The sequence below is a fragment of the Triturus cristatus genome, chromosome 4_2, assembly GCF_964204655.1.
Source record: "Triturus cristatus chromosome 4_2, aTriCri1.1, whole genome shotgun sequence".
Taxonomy (NCBI): domain Eukaryota; kingdom Metazoa; phylum Chordata; class Amphibia; order Caudata; family Salamandridae; genus Triturus; species Triturus cristatus.
Genome location: NC_140586.1, coordinates 529,078,316 through 529,104,986, shown reverse-complemented (window position 1 = coordinate 529,104,986; position 26,671 = coordinate 529,078,316). Strand labels below are relative to the sequence as shown.

Below are 26,671 nucleotides of genomic sequence, written 5' to 3'. Positions count from 1 at the left end.
TTTCCAACAATGCCTTTTTGTTAGTCAATTTCAAGGCAAGCATGTATTTGCACTGATGTTACACAACTCGTGATCAGAATAATGATGATTACACTAATGTCTATTTAGTTATCAGCCACCATAAATTCTATATTTCCCTGAATGGACCACGTCCTTAAACTGAACCCAACAAAATCTGAAATCCTTTCTGCCTTTAACAAATTTAATCGATTTAATGCCACACTATGGCCTTCTCAAATTGAGAATACCCTCAGCCTGTAAATCAGTGCGAGATCTAGGAGTGATCCTTGACTCCAAGAGTTGAATCTTGATAAAGACATCGCCAGAGACACTAAATACCATTTTCAGGTGATTAGAACCTTGAGCATTTGCCATTCACCTCCTTCACTCAAAAAATTATGTTTGACAGCTCCTTTGTCCAGTCAAGGTTGCACTACAGCATCTCGGCACATTTGAGACTTCAAAAAATGTAATTTGTCACAGATGGAAAATTCAAAATAGCAGGGCCAGAACAATTTTCAATCATAAAGAAATGTATTCAGTTTCTAACCACCTCCACCAATTACGTTGGACACAAACATATCCTCTTGAAAAGCTTCTTGTATGATATTCAACACTTTCAATGAGTTCGAGTCAAAACTCTTATTAAAACAAGCATTTGCAATGCAATAGGACTCACATTTACGCGAGACTTATTGCATTGCAAACGGGAGGGAGGGTGGGGGGGGGAGGCACAGACAACGGGACTGCAGGGGGCGGGAATGCAGGGCCTACGCGAGTGCGGGGAGGGGGCGAGAAGGCAGTAGGAGACTCTCATTAAAGTAAATGGTGCTCACAGTCTAAATAACACGTATTTCTCGAAGTAAAGGGGCCAGTAACCATGGGAGAGTACAAATGACGATATGGCCGTAATAAGGCGGGAATAACAAGCCTATAAACCAATCCCATTTACAAAGGACAAAGACACAAGCCAATGAAAAATATAGATGGAGTGGGCAGGGCTTCCCTCACGTAGTGAACTACCACAGATCATCCCCAGAGCAGCGCTTGCGCGCAGGCTAAGGGCTCGACTTAAAAATATGTGGGTTCCTACCAGGAACCTTAGATCAGACAACAAAGCTAACTCTGGGGTTTGATCAACCAAATAAAAGTATTTGGCAGTGCATTCAGCATAATGGGTGCTGCTTTCTGGCATAAAATCCTTTTGCAGAGCTGCTCCTCTGCAGTTGCTAAAAGTTCAGGAAAGCTTTAAAAACCTGGCTTTTCACTGGTTCAGCGCCTCCTTCCTGACTGAATAGTGCACACCTTAGCACAAAGAGACTCCTAAGTAGTGACAGTTGCACTTTACAAAATCAATAAATAACTCCAGTGCCCAACTACCTTTCAGGTACCCGATTGCCATGGCCAGCGGTGGTGCCAAGAAAGATATGGAAACAAATTAAGTCCAAGTCATGTGTTAACTACTTTTGTACCAGTGCTGACACAGCATGGCCTGTGAGTAATATTTTGAGCAATAAACAACCAGGTAATCATAAGATATATTCAATACAGATGCTAATTTCATCGAAAATAAATACCAGACTTTTTTTTTTTAACAGAATTACTCTGGACATAAAAAAGAATGCATGATGCCAAATTCACAATACCTCTTTCTGGCCTACAACTCCCATAAAACAGAATTCCTTTTCCTATACATTAAAAAATCTTCAATACATCGCCAGCATACTCAAGACATAAAATCCTGTTTTGGCTATCAAGCCAAGTGTTAGAAATAAATGTAACAGCAGCATCCAAAATCTAAAAGCAATATTAAACATATACAATTCCCATCTAAGACCCTAACCACTGAAAGTGCAATTGTGCTTTCATTTTGTTTTCCCCTTTAAAAAAAAATGTTATTACATGCCCCAGACCCTTTTTGCAACTGCTTCTTCGAGATTTTTGGTTTGAAGCATATTGCTATACTGCGCTTGGTGCGTTGGGACTTTAGACGACCTCCAATTCTCTAGAATCAGAAAGCCTGCTATTTAAAGAATCAATCACAAATGCCCGACTCCCTTTTAGTTAAAAAAACAAAAAAAAGGTATAGCAGCATCCAAGATATAAAAACAATATCCACCTATAACCACCACTTAAAGTTCAATTGTGCTTGGATAAATTACCTAATATATAGCTTATGTTGTTGCCATTTCCTATAACCCCCATGAACTGCCACGAGGTGGCACATTTTTTTATGCCCCGCCACTGAGCAATGTGATAAGACTTTTAAGGTCTGCTATAGATTTTCCCTAGATCACTCCGCCCCAACATTCCAAGAGGAAGCTTAGAAGGATACATGTTATTTCTGGAACATTTTGAGCAGATTATCATTAAAGACATTTTCTATAGGCGAACACAGAACCAGTTTCTAGAAACACTAACTGATACTGACAGCAGGAAAATAACTTTTCATGCACTGGCGAAAGTGCAGAGTTCAGGTTAGCGTTATAGGAACATTAATGTCATTTCATTCACAATCACCCAGCCTGCCCTCCTCCCATCTTCTCTACCCACCAAGAAGAAGAATTCTCAGATACTTTGCTACAATTGTACATTCAACGACTTTAAGTACAGTTAATAAAGCTTTCTGTTTGGCTTTTATGTGTTTAAATCGAGCGCTCTTTCATGTGACTTGTCCGAGCATTTCATGAGTGGACCCGTGGTACTGGCCTATTTTCATTCTGGTTCCTGGCAACAACACCATGTGCACAGTCCAACTGGCCAGCAGAAACTCCAGGGAAATCCCTGTGGCAGAGCATGAACTGGGCATGGGGTGTGGCCGTTGTCAAACCGCCCCCCGAGCTTACTGGGAGATGTCAAAGTCTTTGGCAAGTCTAGCAGACTCCATGGTTGCAGGGCTTGCTTTTTGTCCAGTCTCCATGCCAGAGATAGCAGGGTTTGGTTTGAGATGAAAGCTGTGATCTTTATCCTTGCCTTGCACTTGCTACTACTCTCTGAAGCAAAACAGCATTGCCATCACTCTTTCAAACGTTTCTTCAGTGCCAGCTAGCCACTACAACTTTAACTTGTGCTAACTGCGTACAGCCTGCCAAAGGCCTACCCCGGCACACTACTATTCAGACATACCCAGCCTGCTACCCCCTCTCGTGGGTAAGAGATGTGGGCATTACTAGCAGGTACCAGACAAAAAACGTGGTACATTTTGTGCCTGTTTACAAAACCAAAAGTGCAAATTGGCCATAGCTTTCGGCCACATCAAGTGCCTAATAAGTATCCTTGCACCAGAGCAGTATGGTATTTACGAGTTTTTTTTTTTTATTTCTTGCTCATCAGAAACCTTCTTATGGGTCTGCATATTGCCCACAGAGCACAAGTCAAGTTTGCAGACTTTGTGATGAAATACAGCCATTTTTCCCAGTGACAAATATTTTGTTTGAACAACGGGTGATTCACCTGAGCTCTCCAGAGAGGTGTTGTGAGCCTAGGTTGACTGTTGGAAAAATTTGTTACAACCAGGTCTGCAATATTCTCAGAGCACCAAAACAAAACGATCAGTTGTTCACAGCAATTGATGTCTTGGATCGTTTACTGTCTAGCTTTCTAGTGCTCAACTGACTGTTCTATTACATTCACCAAACATCATCAGCTCAATGCAAAGCAATTACCAAACCTCCATATTAACTCTATTGGACCTGTCCGCTACTTTTGATACAGTTGAGCACTTCCATTGCGTCTACTGGAATTGCTAGCACAGCCATAAATGGATGGATCTTGTCCTACTTAAGCTGCTCATTTTCTGCTAACAGATTGCTCAAATCCCTCACCCAACCCCAAAAGCAGTCCCCCATAGATCACTTTAGAACCTTTATTCTTCTCGGTTTCTACCCCACCTCACAGAGTGATTTCTTTTCAAGCTTTGGCTTTTCATACCATACCCAAATCTTTTTTTTCCTTCCCTTGTCTGTCACAGCATTTCCTCACTCGTGTCCCAATGCATTACAGCCACCATGCACAAAATGCCATTACATTCTCTCACATTCAACTGCCCCAACACCAAAATCAATTACATATTGTGACCTACAACCCCTCTCTATCAACTTTGCTAAGGTAATTTCGCCGTTATCCTCTCAAAGACCCCTAATACCAGAAATATTGGAGTGCTGGGTGACTCACACAGGCACCTAAATGCCTTCCAACACCATAATTACAGCAGCCATACATTGGCTACTAAAGACAGACAGACAGACAGACAGCCCTTTATTGCTGAAAAGTAGATCAATCCCTAGCAATACGTACATTGGACTACTGGAACACTACTAAAACTTTTTGACAATTAGAAAGTTTTTCTCAACTTTGTCAAAGATTTTCTCTCTCCTTTTAGCAACCCGCCTCCCTTCACTGTAGACAGTCAGGCTGGCTGTCGGTTGATAGTACCCACTTTGAATTTCACACAATACTAAATACAAAACATTCAAGGAATGCAATGAATCCTCTCGATTCCAACTTCTCAGTTATTAAACCTCTGTTTGACCAAGTCTGCAACATTGCAGCATGCCCTAAAGGATTGAAACTGAACACACCACAAATTAAGATGATCTAAAATATGGTGTGCATTAACAGAAGTAGTTATGATTATTCATTGAGCAATCTTGCAATCTACACATTCCAATGCTCCGACTTAATAACTGAAATGCACTTCTTTTGTATCTCAGGGCTAGCCTATACCCTTCTCCATTAGAACTCAAATCTTGATAGAATTACCCACGTTCTTGTTTAAGAATATCCAAATCAAGCAGTACCGGAGTAAAATCCCCTTCTTTGACTAGAAGCAGGGAGTTACTCCCTACTTAAATGTAATTATCACCTAAATGTACCACCTGCTGAGATACTGTTTTGTACATGTTCTGACCTCCACTTATTGTAAATCTTCACCATCTTGATGTGAGCATCTGCCTCAAATTTCTAAAATCACCTTTTTCAAACATATTTATTTTCTGTTAGGGGATTTCTTTTAAAGCCCAAGTCCTTTTAATGTGCAGGATAAATTAAAGTGATGTAATTTAAAAGCAAAAGTGCACAGGTTCACAGATATCAATAGACTTTAAGAATATTTGCACCCATATATCTTTACATATTTCGAGCTCCCTTTTTCACTTTTGACACGTCAGCCAAAGGACAATAGTAAACAGACCATAGTGGCCTCTGCCATCGTGTCAAGCTTGATGTTGATCAGTCCAGTGATTTCTACTCTAGCCTTTTCTAATCCATTCCCTGCCTCTCTAACGTTGCCTCTTGAGTCCCTGCAAAAAAACTCTCCAGGATCAGCCAACGTGGATCACGCTTTTTTTCACACCGGTATTCCTAATGTGGCCCAAGTTGTTTTTCAGAACAGAAAAGGTTTCTCCAAAGACTGAGTTGAATACATTCTGTGCATTTACTACTCTGTGCTCTCGTTTGAAGCATGATAAATTGGGTACCGTACCTGGCACATCATCTGGATCATCGACAAGAATGTGTGCATTTAATTCCTGTAATTTATGATGCAATTCTTCCAACTTTTTGTTCGATTTTTTCAAAATATTGTCCACATAAGCCAAGTTCTTTTTGTCTGTCGTGACCTTCCTTAGATTTTCAGCTCCTTCTTTGATTTTAAGCTCTTTCCTTATTTCCCGTTTAATTTGGTCCTTAATCTCGTCCAACTTTGGTTGCACCATTGTGTCCGAAGTATCTAGTTTGTAACCAATACCAAAATGTTCATGGCCATCCCCCTGTAAAGAAAAGAAAAAACACATGTAAAATGGATGTTGAATTGCATGTTTCTTTTTAATTACCGTTCATTCAAATATTTAAATCGTCATTTTGAAATATGAGGCAACGCCTATCTAACAGGGCTGTTTAAAGCAAAGCAGAGCGCCCTTGAAGGATTATTATGAATTCAGGGTGCATACATTTTAACATTAGCTCTACTTACCAGCAGAGATTTTCCTGTCAATTAGCACACCACTACTACCAGATTGAGATATTCAACCCTGACATCCCATAGAAACAAACAACCAAAACCCACTATGTATGTGGAGGGGAAGAGAATTGAAGTAAGAGGGTGGGTTTTTCAATAACATTAACTAGATAGCCTTCTTCATTTATGCCACAAACTGCGTTTGTTCGCAATCGGAGAGCAAGAAAGGTACGTCAGTATTGTTTGAGGCACAGAAATTCTACCCTTAGCTATGCCTGCACGGGTTACATTTTCATTAACACATAACCATCACATCAGAATAGGAAAAGACAACCATAAACGTAGGTGTGTGCAATGACAGATGTAAACGAATGGTGGTCTGTTGTGTGCCATAGCAGACAGTAAGCTAAAGCAATAGCTACTTGTAATGAAGATATTGATTTTTACATTAAAGTCACATTCACTAGAAAGCCAATTATTTGAAAGCTGACATAGCTGACAATGTGAAGATTTCAAGATCATCCAAAAACCTTAAAGTTATTTTTATTTTGGCGCTTGTAAGAGCAGCTTCTTAACCCTTTCAGTGCGGGTGTCCTATTACCTCCCCAGTGCGTCCGTCAGCCACTGGCCAACAATGGGGAAGCATTGAAAGGCCCCTCGACCAGAGGGATTCCTTTATTGGCTAATTATATTTTAAACTCAGGCTGCTGGGAAAGAGATTTCCGAGCAGCTTGAGTCTGTTTTTTTAAAATTGTATTTGCTGCAATGACCATCAGCATGCAGGGAGTCCTTATGTCATTACAGGAAACTGCATTAGTGCTGAGGAGCATATCTTAGCCCCCCGGGCATGGATTGCTTCGGGAGAGGTATTGTTGTAAAGGGGAGAATTTTCCCTTTCCAATGATATCCCTGCCCAGTGGATCCTTGCTTGGGGATCGCTACAGGAGAGCGATCCCCAAGCAGGGATCCACCCACTAGACCCCGGGGAAAAGGGGGAGTGGCCCCTATGACAATGGCTTGTGCCCCCACCCCCCACTATCCCAAAAGGTCATTCTTTCTGCCCCTCCTGGAGACGAATGGGGGGAATTACCCCTAAATCTGCCCCCGTGGGGGCAGCAGAAAGCCCACTGGCCACCATGGAAGAACAAAAAACAGAACATTTAGGGATGGGAACCGGTATGGCCATTCCCACACCCGAACAACTGCAGCATCGGTCTTTCTGCCCCCCTCGCCCCGGTGGGCCGATGAGGGGTGATTACTCCAATCTGCACTCCCCCAAGGGAAGGGGGGGGGGGGGGGGCACAAAGCCCACTAGAACCTCAGGGAAAGTTTAGGGAAAAAAGACTAAATGTACAGAGGTGGGGACTGCCCACTACGGTCATGATCATGTCCCGCCCACCTAAAGGCAGCAACAGTCTTTCTGCCCTCCTGGGGGGATGGGGGGGGAAGTGGGAGGCTGATGTGGGTGTATACCACCAATCCCCCCCACACTTCCCCCTCCCACTATTCACAAGGGAAAGTTCTTTTTTTTATGTAGAGAGGTGGGGGATGCCCACCATGAGCATGGCCATGCCCCTCCCCAAAAAAGCGGCAACAGTGTTTCTGCGCCCTCTGTGGGAGGATGGGGGCAATTATTCTCAATCTGCCTACTAGACATGAGGAACATTTTGCAAAAACAATGTACAGGGGTGAGGACTGCCCACCATGGGCATGGCTGTGCCCTCACCCTAAAATGGTACAAACGCCCACCCCGGGGGTGTATGGGGTCAAGTACCCCCAATTTGCACCTCCACAAGAGAGCGGAAAAGCCCACTATATACCAGAGACTGCATTTAAGCATAGTTTTTGGGAAGAGGCACAAAGCCCACTAAACACCAGGGATTTCAAAAATGATCCAAAACAAACAAAGGGAGGGGTGGCCTACCCTGGCATCGAGCTATACTTCATCCCAGCAGGGACAAGTGTCTTTCTGCCACAAAGAGGGGGGGGGGGGCAGGTAGGAGGTCTGTACCAATTGGGGAGGTTTCCGCCAAATGTGTCCTCCCGGGAAGAGAAGAAAGTCCATCTGACACCAACATTTTTGCATTTGGCCCAAAAGAATCCCAGTGTGGGTGTTGCACTCTGGTTTGTCCGATTTGGGGTCGGGTGTGGCCAGTGCCAGAGTACAACACTCGCACCACTATTTTACCCCAAAGAAAAAATTCCTGGTGTCAGGTGGACTTTCTATCTTCCTGGGGGCCAGTTGGGGAAACCTTCTCAATTGGGACAAGCCTCCAATCTGCCCCCAAGGGGGGAGAAGTACACTATTACCCCTTCTCTGGCGGGGGTATGTTCTAATAAACAAATTACACTAGCTGCCAATTGCTACTGATGACAAATTTAAAACCTTGGTTCTGGGTCATGGCAATGTACCAACATTTTGTGCCTTATAATTGCAGGTAGGACTCTTAAGAGTCTTCAATAACAAGTGTTTTTTTTTTACCACTGAACAGCGTTAGTAAAAGGAAACAAGCATTGGCATAGCCAATAGGTCTCGCCTCTGGGACCTTATAAGTGTTTAGCCATGCAACAGTTGCATAACTAAACACTTATAAGGTCCCAAAAGCGAGACCTATTGGCTATGAGAAGCGGCCGTGCGGTCGCAAAAGTGAAAGTGATCGCGATCAAACATCAAAGCGGCCTTGCGGCCGCAAAAGTGAAAGTAATCGCGCTAAAAGTGGCGCGCGCGCCCGCGCACATGCACTGTAGCTCTAGGCTGGCCTGGTAGCACTTTTTGGAGCCCTCTCAATAAGTCTCGCCAGACCAGCGCATGCGCTGTGTCTGGCGAGACCTAAAAAAGGCTAGTGAGAAGGCTTTCCCAACCATATGCTCTAGGATACAATAAGAGGCAGTGTGGTACTTCTGCCTTTTAGGACACCACTGAAAACCTTGCTGTTTCAGGAATAGTGTTGCAGCCACAGAGTTCTGTTGTCATTCTTTTGGTTTTAAGAACTTCATGCTGACTGAGAATAAGGCAAGAGTATGCAGCACACACGCAAGAATAAGCTGTTTCAATGGGAAGGATACAATATTAACTCAAGAGTACCTTGACAGCACTTACACTTTGAATCAACTCCTAACTAGTGTTGAAACTCTTTTTTTAAATAGATGATAAAGATTATTGCCAGATAGTCACCCTTTGGGGGCATCACTACATGTCTGGTGGTAGGAGCCATAAATATGGAGAATCATGACCCACACCAATGAATTCACAATATTGCTAACAAGCCATGTCCACAAGTACACCAAAGTAATAGTAACTTTTAAACGTAAAACAATTTAAAGAAGCCAGCTCACAGAAAAACAACAAAAGTAAGCAGAGGCACAAAAAAATTATCTGAAATTGATTAAACAAAACTTGGCATTAAATTAAAACTTTACTCAAGTGACTTTGCTTGGATTGGTGTAAATTCATACAGTAATTTTAAAGAAATTATTATTGAAACAGTGGATTTTGAACGTCTCAAATCGAGCTGACCTGCCAATCAAATTTAAGATATGGACAGTCAGTTCACAAATGATCCAGAAACCGGGATCAAGGACCTTCAGTGGGCCCAAAATTCAAACAAGCACTGGCAAAGTCTATGTCTGGCAAACAAGTCATTCTTTCGAATTTGTCAAAGTTGCTTCTGCAAACTTTTATTGTTGGGATAGCTGCTGGGTCTGCTCCGATATAAAAAAAAAAACTTCAAAAAACAAATGTGTTTTTGGTCTCAAAAAACACAATGCCACAGTAACCCCACATTGCAACAACTAAGGACAACTTTGTGCACATGTGTTCCTTGTGAAAAAGTAAAATGTGGTGCCTCTAAGTGAAGTTAACCAATGGCTGAAATGGGCTGATCCACTGTCCCATGCTCCAGCAGAAAGAAGAAAAAGCATTGGAATAGCCAATAGGTCTCGCTTTTGGGACCTTATAAGTATTTAGTTATGCAGCACAATATCCTTGGTGCAACAACAAACTGTTGCATGACTAAACACTTATGAGGTCCCAAAGGCGAGACCTATTGGCTATGCCAATGCTCGTTTACATAGTGTTGCTGGGAGGCATAGAGCGCACAATACAAAACCTTAAATATGGAAATGTCCCAATTAGGTGGCATGACAGAGGTTAGGAAACTGTAGTTTGAAATGCGGACTAGTGTATTATTTTATGATCCATTGGATTGAATACGTTTTGTCCTTAAAATTGACGAAATTATGAAATAGGGCAACCAAGAATTATAATCAGTTGTGCGTGAGAGAAAGCGAGAGTGCGTGAGAGAAAGCGAGAGAGCGTGCGCGAGAGAGCGTGAGCGCAAGAGAGAGCGTGAGCGCAAGAGTGAGCGTACGCGAGCGCAAGAGCACGCGAGCGAGCGCAAGAGCACGCGAGCGAGCGCAAGAGCATGCGCAAGAAAGATTGCATGAGAGAGCTTGCACGAGAGAGTGTGCACGAGAGTGCGCACGAAAGCACGCGAGTGTGCTTGCAAGAGAGTGTTTGCGTGCGAGAGAGGGCGCGCAAGAGTGCACGTGTGTGCGCGCGAGTTAACGTGTGGGTGTGCGAGAGTGCACGCGTGTGTGTGTGCGCGAGAGTGCACGCGTGTGTGCGCGAGAGTGCGTGCAAGAGTGCACAAGTGCGCGAGAGTGAGCGCACGAGAGCGCGCGCGAGAGTGAGCGCACGAGAGCGCTCGCGAGAGCAAGAGATTGCACGCAAGAGAGATTGCACGCATGAGTGCACGTGCGTGAGAGTGCACGAGAGAGTGCGCCCGAGAGAGAGTGCGCAAGTGCGGGCGAGAGTGCGCGCAAGAGAGCGAGCGCTAGTGAGCGAGTGTGCGAGAGAGAGCAAGAGATTGTGTGCGAGAGTGCACGCGTGTGAGAGAGAGTGCGCGAGAGTGCACGCGTGTGAAAAAGAGTGCACGAGAGTGCGCGAATGAGTGTGCGCGAATGAGAGTGTGCGCGAATGAGAGTGTGCGCGAATGAGAGTGTGCGCGAATGAGAGTGTGCGCGAATGAGAGTGTGTGGGTGTGTGTTTTTATCCAGTGGCAGTTGCTACTGAGTAGTTCTAGTTGTGACCACATTTCCACAGGAAAAGCGTTATTTTTTTTGCTAATAACTTTGGAACTGTTTGACAAATCTTCAAAAAACTTCCCCTTCTTCCCCCTACCGCAAAAAAACTAAAACATGCACCCCAGTTTCTTCCTGGAAAGTTTCGGGGTGTAAAGTCAAAACCTGGGACCGAGAAAAGCAAGGCGTACCCAAATGTGTTTTCCCCGTGCACTTTTCCAATAGGTAGATATAACACAACTAAATGTAATTACTTCAAATTTGGCAGAAAGCTTGATTTGGAGGTAATCCTTTCCATAGTTTTTGAGAAATTAAGGTTGGGACTGAGGGGACTCAGTTCCTGGTCATGAAAAAAGTGCAAAAAACACTTAGGGAGGCACGATGGGGATGTACAGCCCCTCCCCTGGGCCTAGAGGGAGGGCCCCAGAGGAACCTCCCCGTTAGGGCCGAAACCTTTTTTTCTTCTTCTTTTAATGGGACTTCGGATTCGCTGTCCCATCTAAAACAAGCATTGGCATAGCCAATAGGTCTCGCTTTTGGGACCTTATAAGTATTTAGTTATGCAGCACAATATCCTTGATGCAACAACATCAACTGTTGCATGGCTAAACACTTATAAGGTGCCAAAGGCAAGACCTATTGGCTATGCCAATGCTTGTTTAACATCTTGTCAGTGGTAGTAAGCACAATATCAATATAATTTACAATTACAAGATAGTGGAGTGCACTCGCAACTTATTTTTACAGCTGTTCTCTGCATTTCACCCTCACGCCTTCCAGATGCTTACTTGTCATTGTGGTCCTCCAAGGGTGTCCATGTGTTGGGGGGTTCCCCTGTGGATCGTATCAGGGCCACTGTGTGGGCCTTTCTGAATAGGGCTGGGTCCGCTCCAAAACCCAGGCCCTTAGAAATAAGAGCCCTATTGTTCCCAAAAGTAAACACACGCAGCGGTCTGCAGGGGGCGGGCCCTAGACTTTCCACAGACAAGCCCCCCCATCTCAAACCCAGCTCACTCCCCTCCATCCCAAGGCCTCGTCGCCACGTTCAGTTAAGGAGATCTGTTCTGGATCCTTTATTGGGGGCTAGCTGTGCTTGTGTGGGGCGTGGAGGGACTGGACAGCGGTGCTCCTGGCACTCCTCAGCAGAGCAGCTATACTTTTAATGGCTGAGAGTACTAGCAACCCTTAGCAGAATTGTTATACTTTTAATATAATAGGAAAGTACCAGCACTCATTAGCATGGCTACTGAACTTTGCAATGGGAGAGTATTAGCATTTCCCAGCAGGACTGCTGTACTGTCAGTGGGAGAGTATCATTGCTTCTCAGCAGCGGTATTATACTTTTAATAGGAGAGTATCAGCACTCCAGAGAAGAGATGCCATTCTGTTACTGGGTCAGTACCAATGCTGTTTAGTAGGGGTGAACGCCTGTACGGGGCAATACCAGGGGTCTACGGTTACTGGGACAGTACCAGTGCACCTGGGCAAAGATGCTCGACTTACTCCGCAACAGTACCAGGTTTTTCTGCAGTGGTACCACTCACTCCAGTATCCAGAAACAGGCACCTCTCAAAACAGCTGCTTTAATTCTTTTTATACAGAAATGACTGGCAACTCAAATGCCTCTTACAATTTGACGTTCATCACTGTTGCCGTTTAAAACGGGCACACTGCCAACAAATAGCCTCCCCTGTTCCTGGCAAACATCTTGTTTCCATCAAGCCTCTCGGCATTCCCGAGCGAGCAGCAGCAATGAGCATTTCAATTTACAGGAACGCACCCCTCCTGCAGCCCTTTCTACTGCTGTGGAGTCAGAGAAAAGCAGCAGTGTGGAGAGATGGTGCCATCCCTCTGACAGGATGAATATATGACTCAGGGGGCTGCTCAGCACGGGGCCCAGGGAAGGCGCTGTGACGTGCGGGCAAGGCGAGCTGCAATGAACCCTACGCTCTTTACACCTCAATAATAAACGTGCATCACTTTAAAATCACTTTACAGAACACATTACGTATATTCGTTCTTGTTGCATTTCTAAGAACCAACGTTACACATTTTTGTAAAGTCGGGGTGAGGACTAACAGAAAGATATGCCTCCTAACACACATGCTCCCGATAACTACGTTTCTCGGCCCACAACACTCATTGTTCCCGAATTATTATCCTAACATAAGAAACAAGCGTGCGCGCCTCATGCTGAAAGTAAAAAAAAAAAATTTAAAAAAAGTTTGACGAGGAGAGGAGGAGGCAGCAGGGGGAGGGGAGAGAAGAGGGGGCCTGCGCCCGTTTCCCTTGCGGGAGTGAGTAGGAACCATCTGTTAATTACAAACAGATGGTTTCAAAGCTTGCTCCCGCAAGGGAACCTCCAAATGTGCACTCGTTGCCATTGAAAGCAATGTAAAGCATGCACGTTTTTGGCAGAAAAAGGGAATCGATTACTAAAGGTCTTCTCCTATGCAGCGCATGCGCGCTGCGTAGGTGAGACCTAAACACGTTTAAAATGGTAGAGTAATGACTTTTTCATTATTAATCCCCCATGGGTGAGCCTGGGCTGTTTTTTAAATTATTTGGGGAGGGGGTATGTGGCTCCCCTCCCTGAGCCTTGGAAAGGCTGCAGGGACCCCATCTGCGTGGTCTATGTTTATATTTTGAGGGAGAGAGGCATGCAGCCACTGCCCCTCTTTTGGGAAGGTTTGGAAAGCCTCTGGGGACCCCATACCAGGGTCATATTCAATTGTTCTGGGGATTAGGGCATGCGGGCCCCCCTCTTTTAGCCAATTTCAGCGCCAGGGACTTCATCCCTTGGCACCTGAATGATTCCCACCTCTGGAGGGAGCAAACATTTTCTTTTGTTCCCTTGTCTGTAAGCAGAGGAGCAGTGGCAAAATCTACTCCTGCAGGAGAATACATATGGCCAGCTTCCACCGGAACAGTGAGACAGCTGGAACTGCGGAAGCCTTATCCCCCACCCCACCCCACCCCGCCCCGCCCCGCCCTGCCAATGGATTAAAGACGTGTGTGTCCCAGCTGGGCACAGAGGCACCCACCACAAAAAAAAAGTGGCTGGCCCCAGTCAGAGGAAGCAGCAGGGGCAGTGGGGGGCATGGGGCTCTCTCCACAGCCCCCAACATACTTGGTATACATGGGTGCCCAGCTGGGCACTGCTTAAAAAAAAAGAAAAAGGGGGGGGGGTGGGCTGGCTCCCACAATAGATGCCGGCCAGAGAGCCCACAGAGTCCATAAAGGCCCTGGGACTCTCCCGGCGGCCACCAACCAAAAAAAAAAAAATAGCTGTGAGTGGCCTGGGTGGGACTGGGACACCTGCAATCATTATAAACAAGCATTTGCAATGCAATAGGTCTCACAATTGCGAGATGTTGAGCTATTGGCATTGTAAATGACAATGCTTTTTATTTATGTGTTTTAAATAAACCTGGAAAAATAAAAGGCATTGTTATTTACAATACCAATTGGTCAAAGTTTCTAAAATGCGAGACCTATTGCATTGCAAATGATTGTTGTTTACAAGCGCCCCATACTTCACTTTCATGTTAATAGAGGCCACGCCCCTTTCTTTAGACGAGTGAAAGCGCGGTCCAGTAGTCAAACAAATGCTTTTTTTTGTGCCTAAAAGCACCCTGTGAAAGTGTGCATGGCGCGCTGAATGTTGCAGGAAAGCATGTCATGCCTGCAGTAGGTGAAACTCAAAGAAAATAGTGCTTACAGACTAAATAAGACGTACGTGTAACAACCGAAGTAAAAGGGCCTGTCCTCATGGGAGGTTACAAATGAAGACAAGGCGGTACTAAGGAGGGACTAACAAGCCTATTAATGAATCAGAAGCCAGCATTTATGAAGGGCAATGACACAAGCCAAAGACAAATATGGGTGGAGAGTGGGTGGGGCTGCCAAGGCTCGACCTAAAAAACAGAGACTGGGAGAGAATAAAGAATAATAAATGAGAGTCCATAGCCGGTCATTTGTTATTCACGGCTCTGCAAAGAGCTCCCCATAATGCCTTTTCTGGGCTTAATTAAATATATTAGCATAAATGTCCTAATCGGGCCAGGCACAACACCAACATTTTTCTAAGTATTGTGGAAGGTTAAAGGAAGTGCAGCAGCCTCGCAGAAATACTTAAAGAAAATAAAAGAAAAATTCATTTAAAAAAAAAAAATAAAAATCACCCGTACATTTGCTGGGGTCTATATAACATGATCCGAGGAAAGGTTGATAACTTTTTCCAACCATTCCCAAAGCTGGAGAATTTGCTCTTCTGCTTGGAAACGTAGGGACCGCTTGTAGTTTGTCTATTGGCTGTATTATGTGGCTTGAGGAGTGTAAAAGAAAGTCTTGTATGTGTTCAACATTGTTTTAACCAATGGGCCTGAATTACTTATATTGACAGTAACTTACATTAAAAAAACAACTTAGAATTTCCCTGAAAGTTAGGTGTCAATGTCAGTTGCAGCATTACATTTTAAATTGAAAAAAACTGAAATTCACCAGCTATAGTTGACTAAAGTTACTATACCTCGCACTCTGGCCATGCCCTGCTTATACCCTCACAAAGTACATCCCTCATGACATGCTCTAGGACATCACTGATAACACCACTGCTGGCGTGAGGAGACACTTGTCAATTCTAGAAGGGTCTATATCCTTCGGGATTTTCAGTTTTAAGATCTGTGTAATTGTAACAGGTTAGGTTGAATAAGCTGATGTGATCTGGTAAAGGGGTAAAGAAAAGGTTGAAAGGGAAAGGAGACCGGATGGCCCCTTAATGGAAGGGACCATGAGGTTTGAGGAGCGGATGTGAACAGTGGAACTGACACCACACTTTGAATGGTTTTGAGGCAAGAGACGGCCTGCTTTGTTTTCTTTTATGCCAATGATTTCTAGTCTCAGTAAAAGCATTTGGCAATGAATGGTGTTAAAGGCTGTTGATTAGCCCAGGAGTAATACTGCTGTCACTCAGTCACTGCCCATTGTTAGTTTCAGGTCATCTCGGAAAGATATCAAGTCATTCATCAGCCTATGCAGAAGCCAAAATAATGGTCGGAGAGTAGATTAATTTCCTCAAAAAGACCAAATCAGGGAGACTGCTGCTCTTTTCATTAGTTTTCCAAAGAATATTCTTGCGGCGATTGGCCTGTAGTTAGCAAATCTAGGTTGTATCACGGGTTATGCTTTGTTGTTTTATCCCCCAGTTACTTCATGAACAAGAGTTATCCAGACTACGTTTCCATCAAATCATCACCGATGTAGCACTGGGCATTCACATTCAAAGGATTAAATAGGTCTCCTTGCTTTTCATTTACATTAAACATCACTAGTGTCCCTTCCGTGCAGAACGTGGAAGCTATCCCACATCTGTGCACTTAGACGGTGTTGGTTTTCACTCTCTTGATCGCTTGTTCAGCTGCAAAGTTAATCACTGAAAATATGATTGAAGACATTCTTATTATAACTGATGTTTTTAGAAACTGCAACACAGAATGTTAATTTGGCTTCAGAAAAAATACATAATAAAAATGACGTGTGTCAAAAGTAATATACATCTGCTCTGGCACAAAGATATATGCATCTGATGCTTACAGGTTTAACAAAATTAACTGGATCTCTGTATTTAAACACTAAAGACAATCACATTTTTTCACATTCTCTATTCTTTCCTGTCCAGACATTTCTAAATTGTGCCCGAGTTTCAGCACGCAACTACAAAGAAGCACGTGGGTACCAGTCAATCTAAGGCGTAGGAGATGATTGCTTTGAGGAATACGATGTCAATTACTTTACCTTTTGGGTTATTTAATACCTAAGTGAGGTTGAACCATAGCAGTTAAGCTAGAGCTTTATCAAAGAGAATTCTTCCACTAAGGACATCCATTTCAAATTCAACAGTTTGTGGGTCCTCTCTTTAAAGAAAAAGTTGTAGTTGCCGGTGGGACAGGAGTAGACAGCATCCGCCTCAGACATTTTCTCCTGGCTCTAGCCTAGTACCGATAGAAGACAGACATCGAGCCCACACAAGACCACAATGCCAGCCCGAGTTATAAGTCCGAGTGTTTTATGAGGACACCACCACAACTCCAAGCACCCCCATTCTGGACCCAAGAGAGAGACTTAAATCCATCAGTGCAACAACAAACGACTGTAGTATCACTGCTCAGTTCCAAGGGGGAGGCATAATATCTGTTTACTTGCAGGAAACCGTGTAAATGTGGTTTTAGCTTGCAGGATTTTTTCTACTCTGGCCTCTAGCAGCAGACCAGCGAGCTACAAATAATTTAGACCTCACCACCCATCCTGAATATACTGCACCTTCCCAGCAAGGGGCACAATGGGGAGTTTGTGTAGGAGCTCTGGTTGCCTCGGTCTCATTGTCGTCACCTAACAGACTGAGCTACCAACTGGCTCATGGCCCTTTCCCTATGTATATTTGGGAATGCCTCTGCAAGGATGAAATCCACAACTGCCCAGATTAAGTTAATTGTCTTGGAAGATTTTGGTCAGTTGATAAGAGAACTTGAGCTCGGACAATGCAGTGTCAGGGCCACACCAGACTCAGCTCAAAGGAGCAGCTGGCCATATAGGGATGAGAGTGGGTCTTTGGCAGTCCATCAGAGCCATCAAAGACAAAATTAGCTGGTACATCTGGAAAGATAGTCCTATGACCCAGAGCATTCGACTTTATTGGGGCAACCTTCATGACTTACGAAGGGCTGGTAATCGTGGCCATAGGAAAGGATAGTCTGTGGGGAAGGAGAAGCACCACCTAAATAGCAGAAAAGTTCAGAGACCGAGTCCAACAGCAGAGACCATGGACTCACCTCGTGACTCTTCCTAATGATTACATTTAACGTTTTGTGCAGTATATGTGCACCTTTACTCTGTAGGCAAACCAAGAAGTTCAGAAAGGTCCTTGTACCGGTGGTAGCATAGATAGGGCAGGCAAGCACCGTAGGAAAGAGGAAAGAAAACAGCAACAACAAAAAAACGAAGCTGAAGTCCACATAGAAAAATCAAGGCACATAAGAAAAGCGGTTCGCAGTCACAAGATTGAGCAGAAGAAATCGCAAAGGCAGCATAAACCGAGCTAAGGGCACAGGCAGCATCTGAAGCACACGTGAGTGCGTGGTTCCAGTATGTAAAGCTCTGCTAGAAGAGATTTTGAAAGAGTTTCCAGAGAAACCCAGTCGGTGGAAGGGATACGTGCAAAAAGAGAATGGTAAAGAGGCTGTAAGGGGGATCCATTTTTAATTTTTTTTTTTTTTTTTTAAAGAGAACTAGTTGTATGCTACTTGGAGAGCTGCTTCAAATTATAGCTGTAAATCACCTTTTATATGATTCTAAAAAACAATTCTTCAGTTCTCCTTCCGGCTCATGTAAATTTTCAATACGAGGATGAGTATCATAATTAAAAGTGTAATGTATACACATTTAAGTTTAAATGCGGTCTTTTAATTCAAATTTCATTCTTAATTTTGGTTTAAATTCTATTTTTCATCCAATACATGTGACAGTTTTAAACAACTGCAGGTCTGTACTTGCTTAAACCACACTAATGTAATCTGGTTACAAATGTCGGGAAGTGGAAAATGCTTCAAAAAAGCATTAGGCAACCATGGGGAACAAAAACGCATTTGTGGATGGCTTGAATGTGGAATGGACCGTACCGGATGTGTTGAAAACATATGGAGCAAAAACAACGTAATTTTTGCGATGTTCATGTTACCTCACAAAAAATCGAATGAATAATTCCTTTAGATACCGTCCACGTGTGCGGCAACAAATAATTGTACACAAAGCTGAACACAGTAACACAGGAGCTTTTAGAAAGTCTTGGCACCTGATGTTTTCCAAGTTCACTCCCTCTGCTATACAAATATAGACTATTTGAGAGAAGAATTCCATTACATGCTTCTGCAGTGACTGCAGTCCTTCCTGCTCATCAATGAGCTATGCCCACTAGCCTGGATTACGGGAAATACAGGAGCAAATACCACACTGCTCAACCTTCGAACATTTTGCCCAACTTGACCTGAATCCGAATCGGGTATCAGAGCGCTTTACATAGCACAAGTTACGTTACATGAGGACACACATTCATTAGGTCGAGGGACCGTCCGGTCTGCCAAAGGCAGAACCGGAAGTCCGGAGATCTTATGATTCTTAGAGTGGCTATTTAGCCCGCCTCTCTTTTTGCCTCTCCTCCATTGGCTGGCTTCCTAAACGGAGGCCAGCCATTGGAGGAGAGAGCCGTCCCTCCAAATAGGCTCCGTCTTTTTCAGATTCGGGGGCGTGTTCTTCTTTCCACTTTTTAGCCACGCCCCTTTTTAGGCGTGTTTTTCTCTCCTCCAGCCAATGGCAAGAGGAGAGAAAAAGAAACACGCCCCCGATTCCGAAAACACCACTGCGTTTCTCCGAGGCATTTCTGCTTTGCCTCGGAGAAAGGCGGCGGTGTGAGTTTTCTTTCCATAGATGCTCGCTTATCTCCCTGCCTTTCTGTCCTTCGCCCCCCTACTCTCGTCTCTTGTTCCAAGAGTCCGCTGATTAGGCATATAGCACTCAAATACGGGATACGGAACCAGGAGCCTCGAAGAAGCGCAGACGCCGCACTCCGCCGCCATTACAGAGGTTTGCCCGCAGTGCTCGAGCAGTACCAGGCGGTCCGTTTCCCTCTCCGCTCTCCTTCAGAAGCAGCTCGACTCCAGTCTATAGCTGTGCCAAGGCCAGGCGCACCCCCAGGGGCTCTGTGGAGTGCTTCTCTTAAGAGCGATCCCACTCACCCCCCCCCCCCCCCCACTGGCCCCAGGCCGCAGCGTGTAAGCTGCCCGAGCGCAGAGTGTCCATGGCCGCCCTGGCACGGCATTGGTAAGGAGGGGGGCTTCACCTTGAGCCACATCGGGCGTTGGTTATCGTAGCTCAGTGGACCGAGCCCGCCAAACCTGACAGCGAGCCATGGTGAGCCATGTGACACACGCAGGAGTGAATGTGCAAAAAGAAACCCGAAGGCGCACTCTCTCTAGGCACAAAGGTAACAGGAAAGAAGTGCTTCGGATAAAAACATTCCCAAGGCCCCCTTTTGTATATACAAGCATTAAATGAAATACATTTTAACGTTATTTGCCATGCCCTTGACTTAAATGTTTTCGTCTGTATAATGTTTGGCAAACATCTATTTGGGTCACAATCCCTATGTCATCTGGTGCCAGTTTAGGACGAGAAAAAACTCCTAAAATGTACCAATCATGAGCTGGGTGAGGAGGGTTAAATTTGAGCCGGTGGTTACATTTGGGGCCCACCGACATATTTGGGGGGGGGGGGGGGGGCAATGGCTTATTAGACACCCTTGAGATACGGCACCCGCGTCATTCCACAACGGCGCTGCTGCACTTCTGTGAAAACCTTTGGGCACTATTCGCATTCCTGTGCAAATTAAGCACCGGTGAAAAATGCACCTATTGCAGATTATTAATTTGGTGGCGTGTTGTATATAAAGGGTCATGGTTAGTGCTGCTACTTGCAAATGAGGGCGTCTGTCTGCTTTGGAAGAAGCGCCTTGAGCGGAAAGTTTGGCACTATGAAAAGGTAAGCTGCTTGTTAACGTCCGTTCACGTCATGTTTCGTGTGGTGCTTCACACATGGCGCGTTGCAGCATGCATCCTGCCCTCTAGAACGACCCCCCCCCCCGTCATTTAATGAGCCGGCCGTGCTGTGGCGCAGGAGGTGCTGTATGATAATGAGCTAGCGCCGACATGGAGGCCAGGCGGGAGCAGCTCCCATGGGCGTTGCCGGCGCTGGCGCTACTCTGAAAGAAATAGCGGGAAGAGGCACTGAGTCGGGAAGAAGGCGCTAATCAGCCGAAACACACTGGTGTGAGTCTGAGCGCTGCCCTTCAGTGACCTGCCGATGATAAGCTCGGGGAACCCCTACAGGTCGAACGGGGGTGGGAACGGAACCCCGGAACGGCGGCCTGGAGGGGTCAGCGAGGGCAGGCTGGTGGGTGGGAGTGAAGACTGGGGCAAGAGGCAGGGAATTGGGTGCAGACGGGGCCAAAGGGCAGTGTGGAGCCACCCACCGCAGTGCTAATGAGATGTGGAGGCGGGCCAAGATCCCTCTATATAAAATTGCCAATATGAAACTTTTAAACAGGAGAAATTACGGGTACAAATAAAGGAGAAACTGACCCCCCACCCCATTGACCTGGCAAGGGCTAAGCAGGGCACTAAAAGGAGGCGACCGTGGAACAAGACAGAGCACTGAGTGTGACACATTTGGCGACGACATCCGGTGAAATAAGCGCGGCTGGTCCTGCCCCCAAATACACTCAGCTTGTGATGACAGAGGGGGAGATGACCCCCCCCCCTCCTCACCACTACAGGCTTCCCATCAGGGAGCTTCTAAGAGCCATGTGGGAAGCCCCGCCCTTCATTTGTATTTAGATAGCGACAACCAATGAGGAAGCCGGCGAGGATTTATAGTGCCATTAGGTCCTTTCATTCACAAACAAACCCCTACACTGCGCGCTCCGGAGCTCAATAGGGGAGGGAAAGGGGAGTGTCCCGTCCCCTCCGGTCACCTCCAGACTGCCTGCCAGCTCAGAGGAGGGCTCGCAGAAACTTGAAGGTGAATTTGGGTGTTGTATGGGGTCTTCTGCAGCCATTGCGTCCCCCGGACTATGGAATAAGCACCAATTTGAAGGTTAATGTGAGTACATGGTGTAGCAATTTTTATTACCATTTACTTCTGTTGATGTTAATATATATATATAGCGCCCGTCGCGCTTTCCAATCGCACCCTAGCGCTACACCTTCGATTTTATTAATATAGTGTGGAATTTAAAGTTACGTATGCTGTGCCAGCTGTTAAGTGCCAACAAGAAGTTCATTGTTCACTGTTCTACAACAATGTGCAAGTCAGTGTATATGTTTCTCAGTTGAGTTGCACAAAGGGGAACGCTCTTGCAGTCATCCATTGACGATGTGTGTATTTTTATTTTTAAGTTATTATTTTATGTTTTCAGTTTAATCAGACTGAATTAGTTTTCCATTTAGGAAGATTCTTCCTACTCTGGCTGAAGCGCGCAGTTTCATTCTACCTGGGCTATTTCTGCTTCGACGCAACTTCGTGCATTAATTAAAACGTCACCTTTAAAATGCAGGCGAAATGTTCATGGGGAATTTGATGCAACACATTGCGCTTTGAAAGATTAAGTGCGTCTCGCAATACAGTGGGTTCGCAAAGTGCTCATTTCTCAGACTAATGTTATCAGCACGGACTGATTCAGAGGGATGTGAATTGAACAGGTCTGTTGGCGGCGTCTAGGAGTAGGTATGCCAACTAATTGGTATTCACCTATTCAAGCTCAGGAGGAACAGAAGATGCCCTAGCCTTTGTAGCCACACATCCCGAAATCAGCTACATTCACCCAGTAAACTCAATATTGTCAGACAAGTACGTGTGCAGCCTCAGACAAACATTGAGGTAAGGGACAAGCTTTGATTATATGCTATGAAAATGTGTATAGCGCTTCCTTCGCTTGGCGAGGCGCTACAGCACTTTGCAGAAGGGGCAGTACGTTACTCTGCGTTGTCTGAGCTCCTTCCTCATTTACACTCACAAATGGGGGCTTTGTTTTGTGTTGCCAAGGCTGATACGAAGTTGTGTTGTTTCCCTGCCTTGAAATACAGGATGTTACTACCTCCTGTCAGTTTCAGAATTAATGTCTTTCTTTTCTGGAGTGCTGTAAGAATTCTTAGAAAACATGCTTTTATTTGTATTTCTTTACATCAGCAAATAGATGAAGAGATGGTACTGAAACTAACAAGACAGGAATCGGATGCAAAAAAAGTGCAGTTTAGAACTTCTGTGAAGTTTATGGTGCAGGGATAGCTTAGTGAGTTTAATGGCACTGCCGAGAGCGTACATGCTATTTTTTATGTAATCTGCTTGAAAAAAATTCCAATATTACATTCGGGACGGTTAAGGCTCCCCATTAATCTCGTAGTGATGTTGGTGCCATATGGTACCTGCAAAGCCATTTGAATTATGCAACAGGAAAGGAGCCAATTATGTTGCAGGATTGACTAAATTATGGGGCAATACAAGGCACATTATGCCTCATAATGCGGTGCATTTAGTGATGGTATTGCTTAATTAGTTTGTCATTTTTACATATTAAAACTGCATGGACAAAGGTTTTTACACCATTGGTATCAGTTTCACACGCAAATACAGCCACAAGCAACAAAGAGACCAGTTAACATTTAAACAGGAGGTGAAGTGGGTGCCACTTCTGCTTTGGCTCCCAAGATCAATGTGTATGTGTCTAGATCTGTGTGTGTGTGTGGCTCTCTATGTGTGTGTGTGGTTCTGTATGTGGATGTGTGGTTTTGTGTGTGGCTTGGTGTGTGTGTGTGTGTGTATGTGTGTGTATGTGTGTGTATGTGTGTGTATGTGTGTGTATGTGGCTCTGTGTATGTATGTGTGGCTCTGTGTGTGTATGTATGTGTGGCTCTGTGTGTGTGGCTCTGTGTGTGTGGCTCTGTGTGTGTGTGGGGGGGTGGCTCTGTGTGTGTGGGGGGTGGCTCTGTGTGTGTGGGGGGTGGCTCTGTGTGTGTGGGGGGTGGCTCTGTGTGTGTGGGGGGTGGCTCTGTGTGTGTGTGTGTGGGAGGCTGTGTGTGTGTGTGGGAGGCTGTGTGTGTGGGAGGCTGTGTGTGTGTGGAGGCTGTGTGTGTGTGGAGGCTGTGTGTGTGAGGCTGTGTGTGTGTGTGTGAGGCTGTGTGTGTGGGAGGCTGGGTGTGGGAGGCTGTGTGTGTGGGAGGCTGTGTGTGTGGGAGGCTGTGTGTGTGGGAGGCTCAATGTGTGTGTGGGAGGCTCAATGTGTGTGTGGGAGGCTCAATGTGTGTGTGTGTGTGTGTGTGTGTGGCTCTGTGTGTGTGGCTTTTTTTTGTAGGTGGCTCTATGCGTGGTGGCTCTGTGTGTGGGTAACTGTGTGTGTGTGTGTGTGTGTGTGTGTGTGTAGGTGGCTCTATTTGTGTGTAGGTGGCTCTATGTGAGTGGCTCTGTGTGTGTGGGTGGCTTTGTGTGTGTGGCTCTGTGTGTGGGCGCAAATGCAATAGGTCTCGCATTTGAGAGTGATTAAGCTATTGACATTGTAAATAACAATGCCGTTTCTTTAAATGTTTTAAAAACAAAAACATAAACCACAACCTCACAACTTCACTCTCTATCTCACTACCTCACTCTCTATTTCAATACCTCACTCTCTATCTCACTACCTCACTCTCTCTCTCACTACCTCACTCTCTATTTCAATACCTCACTCTCTATCTCACTACCTCACTCTCTCTCTGCTAATGCAATAGGTATCACATATGCAAAAAAAAAAAAAGCTAATGCCAATAGAAATGACAATGCCATTTATTTAGGGATACAAAAATGATAAAAAACATAATGAGCAATACCAATAGCTCTACCTATAATATTGCCGAGACCATTGCATTGTAAATGCTTGTTTTTTGTTAGGCACCGGGAGATTAAGTGATTTGCCCAGAATCACAGGATGTTCAGCGTCATTACCGAGACCCAAGACCCGAACCCAGTTCCGAGGTAGAGCGCCCTAGCCGTTTGGCCAACTCCTCTCCCCAAGGAGCACCAACATGTTAGAAGCACTAACCTAATGCACTGCTTGAGGTAAATCTGTATTTAAATAGCAACAGTCAGTTCTCCTCTTGGCTGCTGAATACTTACTTAGGAATACAAAAAATACTTTTAGTAACGCAGGTAACTCAAATCGCGGTCTCACTCATTCAAACAGCTGGGACATTCCATGATGGCAGGTCGGACGCAGAAACTTGTCTAAAAATTGCCGTTGCTTTAAATATTCTGAAGCTCTGATTTGTTCATGTGTTCCTTCGTGTAATAGGCATCACTAATGCTTCATCAACAACCACACTTCTGTACAACTAGAGTTCTCCATCATGATATAGTGGTAACAGTAATTGTTAATGGAACGGATTGGTGAGTATTTTGCAACAAGCATTCAGGAAGCCAATCAGTCTCGCCTTTGCCAGCTATTGGCCTAAGCAGCGTTTTTTAGCCATGGTTAAAGCAGAAGAAATGCTAAAACTAATTTTTAAAAAGCGCTATGACGCAGTCAGGGCTAATACGCTTTAAAAAAAATATATAAAGTGCATTAGTGCTGTCTGCATCAAAGAGCTTTTTAGGTCAAAGCTTACCAAACAGCAAAGATGTATGGTTTGCTAAATACATATTGGGGACAATCGGAAAACTTTCCTGGGAATGCATTCCACCCATTCATTACTATTTGCTTTGTGGTGTGTAACTCACATTGGTTTGCTTTATTTGTTTTAGGTATCCTGCGTGAGTTTGTCCATCCTGTAGAGCATACCCCATTTACTTTAATTTCCACCAATGCACGATTTCTGTAAACAGGAATTTAAATCTTGTTCTACCAGGTCACAATTTCTGTGCATTCAAAGACAGAGGTCAAATGTCAGACTCAGTCTTCCAGGGAGCTTAGTGCTTACTTTTCTTTCTCTGTCTTCAAGGATTTATATGGCAATCACGCTAGCAACTTGGAGTGCGCTCGAGGAAGGCTGAACTATGTTAACTTTTTTCTAGCACATAACAAAATATAAATGGCTGCAAATGAACTGTGCAGATATTTCAGAAAATATCAGAATTAGAAGGGCGGAAATAAAGCACATTTGGTAATTCTGAAGTGTGGTGGAAACAAATATTTTAATACAATCAAAACAAACTAATACACTAGGTGATGACATTTCTACACATTATCATTTGTGATCTGTGTACTTATCCATACAACTTTATGTGTGTGTAAATGTTATGCTAATTTCAATTTAAAATGTGCTGTCTGGAATGACCGAGCGCGGTCACATCATGCATACTCCAATTTACACCACTCCACTCTATTCTGCACCACTCCACGCCACGGTACTCTACTCTGTACCACTCCATGCCACTGCTATCTAAGCCTCTTTACTTTATGACAATGCACTCTATTCTACCCCACTACACTCTACACCAATCCAATCTAGGCCACTCTACTCTGCCAACTCAATGCCACTCCACAACACTGCACTCTATACCAGTGCACTCTACAACAATCCACTATAATCTACTCTGCGCTGCTCCACTCTACTGTGCACTAATCCCCTCTGAAACTATTTAATCTATTCCACTCTACTCTGCGTCACTAAGCTATGCTACACCACTCCACACTATGCCACTCTACTCTGAACCACTGTACTCTACACCACTCTACTCTGTACCAATCTACATCAGTCTCCTCTGCAGCACTCTAACCACTGCACTCTACACCACTCTACTTTAACTACTGCACTCCACAACACTCCACTTTACGCCACTGACTTTTAGTCATGCTGAACATCAGCCACATTGGTGTACAACATGGCTAAAACACATTGGCAAAGTCAATAGCTTTTGCAGAGGCGCGACCTACTGGCTTTGCCAATGCTGGTTTTATTATTATTTTAGCCATGCTGCACGGCAGCCACACTGATAGAACACATGGCTACAAATTATTGCCAAAGTTGGCAAACCAAAGGCAATGGTAGAGTCAAT

General features: G+C 44.7%; 1 protein-coding gene across 4 annotated transcripts in view; it reads right to left on the bottom strand.

Annotated features, from left to right (window-relative positions):
* The window catches only part of PKN2 (protein kinase N2), a 793,532-nt gene that overhangs the window by 226,719 nt on the left and 540,142 nt on the right, over positions 1-26,671 (bottom strand). For all 4 annotated transcript variants that reach the window (XM_085602131.1, XM_085602129.1, XM_085602128.1 and 1 more), the window contains one exon: positions 5,483-5,768. In XM_085602131.1, the coding sequence (XP_085458257.1) occupies positions 5,483-5,714 (232 nt within the window). In that variant the 5' untranslated portion in view covers positions 5,715-5,768. The remainder of the gene's footprint in view (positions 1-5,482; positions 5,769-26,671) is intronic.